The following is a 5,000-nucleotide window of genomic DNA, read 5'->3' on the forward strand; positions in this document are numbered from 1 at the left end:
GGACTTTATTCATCAGGTGTTGATGTTTGATATGCAGTGATGATAAAACCACCACAGAAACAGACTATTAGACAAACGTATAATATTACATAGATATTCTCTATCTCTCTCATATTACCATCCCAGTCACCCTTATTAAACCGTTTTTAAGCATATCTGATTCCCTTTCCAAGCCATTAAATCAATAACATTATTATCAAACCTACATTCTGTTAAATGTAATTACGTCACACACATGCATAGACGGAGGGCCAACTTGTGTTTTTGTTTTAATAAGCCAGACAGCCGAGTCTGCTACCTCACCATCACCATTCTAAAGCTCTGGGACCTGTACTAGACTGATTATTAATGTGATCAATGGATTTGATCAATCCAAGTGAATTTAATTGTCGGAACATCCTCAATTTCACTCTGTACACACCCAGTATTCATTACACTCAAAATCCCCAAAATGTAATTATACATTAAAATAATAACTAATAATGAAAATACAGTATGAGAGCATCTGATTTATAATAATTTGAACACCCTGAGAAGTCAAACAATGTCATTTATATAGAGTCATATCTTCTTATGAGGCTGGAGAGGCCTTGGCAGTTTCTGGCCATTGGCAGTTTCTGTGATAGAAGGAAACATCTACTTCTATCAGCATCTTCTAAACCTAGACTTTTTTTTACATTTGTTTTATTATATAGACACTGGAGAAACAGAGAACAGTACAAGGGGGGCAATAGAAGTTTTAGGGGACACAGTAAAGGGGAAAAAGCGTGTGTCTTCAGGAGACGCAGTGCTGGGGGTCTTGAATCTGATGCGAGCTGCTATCGGGAGCCAGTGCAGGGTGCGAAGGAGAGGGGTGACATGAGAGTATTTGGGGAGGTTGAACACCAGACGGGCAGCAGCGTTCTGGATGAGCTGCAGAGGTCTGATGGCGGAGTCGGGGAGCCCAGCCAGGAGTACATTGCAGTAATCAAGGCGGGAGATTCCGCTGCTTCTCTGGTGAGGAATGGTCTTATCCTTCTGATGTTGTAGAGGAAGAATCTGCAGGAGCGAGCCGTTGCAGCAATGTTCTCCGCACAGGATAGTCGGTTGTCCAGGATCACTCCAAGGTTCTTGGCTGTCGGGGAGGGGGTTACAGTAGAGTTCTCGACTGTGATAGACAAGTCTTGGAGAGGGCAAGCTTTCCCGGGGATAAAGAGGACCTCAGTCTTGTTAAGGTTGAGCTTGAGATGGTGGTCTGACATCCATGTTGAAATGTCAGCGAGACATGCAGAGACACGGGTTGCCACGTGTAGGTCAGAGGGGGGGAAGGACAGGAAGAGTTGAGTGTCATCAGCGTAGCTGTGGTAGGAGAACCCATGTGAGGAGATTACCGAGCCAAGAGACTTGGTGTAGAGGGAGAACAGTAGGGGCCCTAGGACGGAGCCCTGGGGTACCCCAGTGGTGAGGGTCCGTGGAGAAGACCTGGTGGTTGACTGTGTCGAAGGCAGCAGACAGGTCCAGGAGAATGAGAACGGAGGAGAGGGAGGAAGCTTGGGCAGAGTGGAGGGCTTCCGTGACAGCAAGGAGAGCAGTCTCAGTGGAGTGCTCAGCCTTGAAGCCGGATTGGTGGGGGTCTAGATGTTCCATCTTCCGGAGATAGTCAGTCAGTTGTTTAGATGCAGCGCGTTCAAGGGTTTTGGAAGGGAAGGAGAGAAGGGATACCTGTAGTTGTGGACAGATGATGGGTCAAGGGTAGGTTTCTTGAGGAGAGGCTTGACTCTGGCTATTTTGAAGGCCGCTGGGATAGATCCTGTGGATAGGGAGGAGTTGATTACGGTGGTAAGGTAAGGAAGGATGTCGGAGGAAATGGACTGGAGAAGCGGGGAGGGGATGGGATTGAGAGGGGATGTGGTTGCCCGCTTGGATGTGATAAGTGTGAGAATCTCATCAGGGGAGAGGGGGGAAAAAGATAACAAGCCAGAGACCGAGTGTAGTGCAGAGAGTTTGGAAGGGGTATTAGCAGCGTTGGTAGGAGGAGGGAAAAAGGTGCTGCTGATGTCGTCAACCTTTTTTTCAAAGTAGGTGACAAAGTCATCCGCAGACAGGGAGGAAGAGGGAGGGGGAGGAGGTGGGTTAAGGAGTGTGGAGAAGGTGGAAACAGTTTTCTAGGATTAGAGGCAGAAGAATGTATTTTGGAATGATAGTAGGATGCTTTAGCAGCTGATGCAGAGGAGGCGTATTTGGAGAGGAGAGAGTGATAGAGGTTAAGGTCATCAGAGAGGCCAGTTTTTCTCCATTTCCTCCTAATGACTGACAACAGATTAAGATAATTCTAAAGGTGCTTATTTTACTGCTCAGTCAGAATTAAAGGTTAAAAACCAGTCAGTGTGATTGACAGGAGAGATGATCAGAGGGGCAGAGTTTTTACCACCATCATTAGTACAGGGGCTGAAGAATGGATAGAGTTTCTCAGTGAAGGTGCAGCCAGTGAAAGAGTAGATCAGAGACCTGGCCTCCACATCATAAAAGGAGACCTGGCCCTCCTCATAATCCACAAACACCCCCACCTTCTGGGGCTTCTCTCTCAGGGACAGGGGGACAGCAGGGTCAGCGAGTGCCTTGTACTCATTTCCATTCCTCAACCAGACAGTCCAGTATCCATTCCTAGGGTTCAGTGTGATAGCCTCCTTCCTGTTGATGGACTCTCTGGCCACTCCTACATCCCACTTAGTCTTCTCCTTCACCTCCACTTCATAGTAAAACCTCCCTGAGGAGAAACCCTTCTTTCCCAAGACAGAGGCACCACTAGAAAACCTCTCTGTGCTATCAGGGAGATTCTTTCTTGTGTCTCCACGTCTAACTTGTTTCCCATCCTCAGACAGAATGAGTTCAGGTTGTGCTGTATCATGGTCCAGAGTCACGTCCACTGCATACTGCTGAATCTTCTTCAGCTCAGCATCACACAACTTCTTCACTTCACTCGTAAGTGTCTCCTCCAGCTGAGACACAGCTCTCCTCACAGTTCCCACATAGAGATCACTGTGAACACTGATCTCAGACCAGTCCTTGGTGTGTGGAGGGGTGGACAGGGATGGGAAGCTCTGGAGGAGGTGGAGGTGGTCCTCAGTGTGTGAGAGCTGCTCCAGCTCAGTGCTTCTCCTCTTTAGCTCAGTGATTTCCTGCTCCAGCTCTTTAATCAGCCCTTCAGCCCGCCTCTCTGCTGCTTTCTGCTTCTCCTCGATCACTTCAATAAGCTCAGCCTGGCGTCTCTCAATGGAGGACACCAGAGCAGTAAAGACCTGTATGCTGTCTGCTAACTCTCTCTCTGCATCTCTGTTGTTGAGCTGCAAGGAGTGTTTGACCTTCTTAATCTTCTTCAGTCGCTCCTGGATCATCTGCTGAACATCTGCCTCTGTCTTCCCCAACTGAGCCTTCCTCTCTTCAGCCGTGACTCTCATTGTCTTGAATTTCTCTACGATTTCTCTAAACGTTGTGTTGACGCGAAGCTCAGGTCTTCTATAGAACGTTTCCTTACACAACGGACACTGGCACAATTCACTGGTGTCCCAGTATCCTCTGATACAGACCATGCAGAAGTTGTGTCCGCATGAAGTAGAGACAGGGTCAGTGAACACATCCAGACAGATAGAACACAGGAACTGCTCCTCAGACAGGAGACTGCTGGAGGAAGCCATATCTAGAGAGACCAGAGGTGACACCATAAAGCATTTCCTGGAATCAATCAGATATCGATAGTTTCAGCTATGGAGCTGTCAAGACTGTCTTATGAGATTATACAGCAACCAATAATGATAACATTATTCTACATCACATAGAAAATAGTCCTTCAACCAAATCAAGAAGTTTTACATACTGAACTGTCTAAAAATAAACTATCACAAACGAGAGAGACCAAAGGTGACACCATAAAGCTACAACACCAGAGCTAGTCAGCTGACCATAATAAAACTGAGAAAAGATTCAGCTTTACTTGTCAAGTTCACCTTGTAACACAAACCCAATCTTTTCTATAAATATTTCAGTGTAAAAATAAATAAATAAATAAACATCTTCCAATGTTACCACTTATTTTTAATTCAAAAAGGCGACATTATCCAAAAGTAGAAGTATTCAACACAGATGATGAATACAGGTAAAGCTTTGATCACGCTAACGTCTACTTTCAAATATCCAGGTCTTATCTACTCACCTGAGTGTGTGTGCTGTACGCTGACACTAACTATCTTTATAGAGATTGCTGAAGAAACAGCGAGTTTGCTCCCGTGCCTGACTTATCAACCTCTCCACTTTACTGTCACTTAAGGACAGTGACATCACAAGGCCACACCTTCCACAACTCTGCTGTGCTGTGTGTCCACCACACTGCTGCTCTTAAAGGTGCAGAACAGAGTTCCTGTCTTTACAATGAGCTGAACTCTCTCAAGAACTCGAGAGGAAATTACCCCCTATGATGTCATGAAAATAAATAAATAAATAATACATATTTCCACAACATTCTAATAGATAGACTAAAAACATGGGTAGGACTTTCAGACACTGCTTTAAACTGGTTTAGATCCTACCTACAGGACAGAAGCTATTATGTCTCCATTGGCAACTTTGTATCTGACCAAATTAAAATGACATGTGGGGTTCCCCAAGGTTGGTTGATGTTTTGGTTGATGAAGACCGAAGGCATTTTAGTAGTTTTGGTTGACAAAAACAACCAAACATTTTAGTCAGGTTTTCGTCGATGGCTGGGGCTAGACTAAAATGCTTTAGAGTTTTTGTGGACTGAAACAGGACTGGAATGTTTTCAGTTTTTGTCAACTGGAACTAAGAAGGATGGAGGTGACTGGGTGTGACTAGAACTGGTGGGCATCTTCGTCTAAAGACTAAAGACTAAAAAGACTAAATGACATTGTCTTGCGTCAGACATATGTAACCCTGTGTGTGTGTGTGTGTGTGTGTTCTCCTCCTCAGCCTCAGTACTGGGGTCTCAGCAACGACATGGATGGCTG

General features: G+C 45.5%; 1 protein-coding gene across 1 annotated transcript; it reads right to left on the reverse strand.

Annotated features, from left to right (window-relative positions):
• Positions 1-2,333: 2,333 nt before the first annotated feature.
• LOC308175569 (zinc-binding protein A33-like) lies at positions 2,334-3,674 on the reverse strand (the record flags this gene model as incomplete). Its single annotated transcript, XM_080551211.1, has 1 exon — positions 2,334-3,674. The coding sequence occupies one exon, from the start codon at positions 3,672-3,674 to the stop codon at positions 2,334-2,336; it is 1,341 nt and encodes a 446-aa protein (XP_080407337.1).
• Between the last annotated feature and the right edge of the window lie 1,326 nt (positions 3,675-5,000).

The sequence above is a fragment of the Nansenia antarctica genome (genome assembly GCF_963989245.1).
Source record: "Nansenia antarctica genome assembly, contig: SCAFFOLD_930, whole genome shotgun sequence".
In the NCBI taxonomy this organism is placed as follows: domain Eukaryota; kingdom Metazoa; phylum Chordata; class Actinopteri; order Argentiniformes; family Microstomatidae; genus Nansenia; species Nansenia antarctica.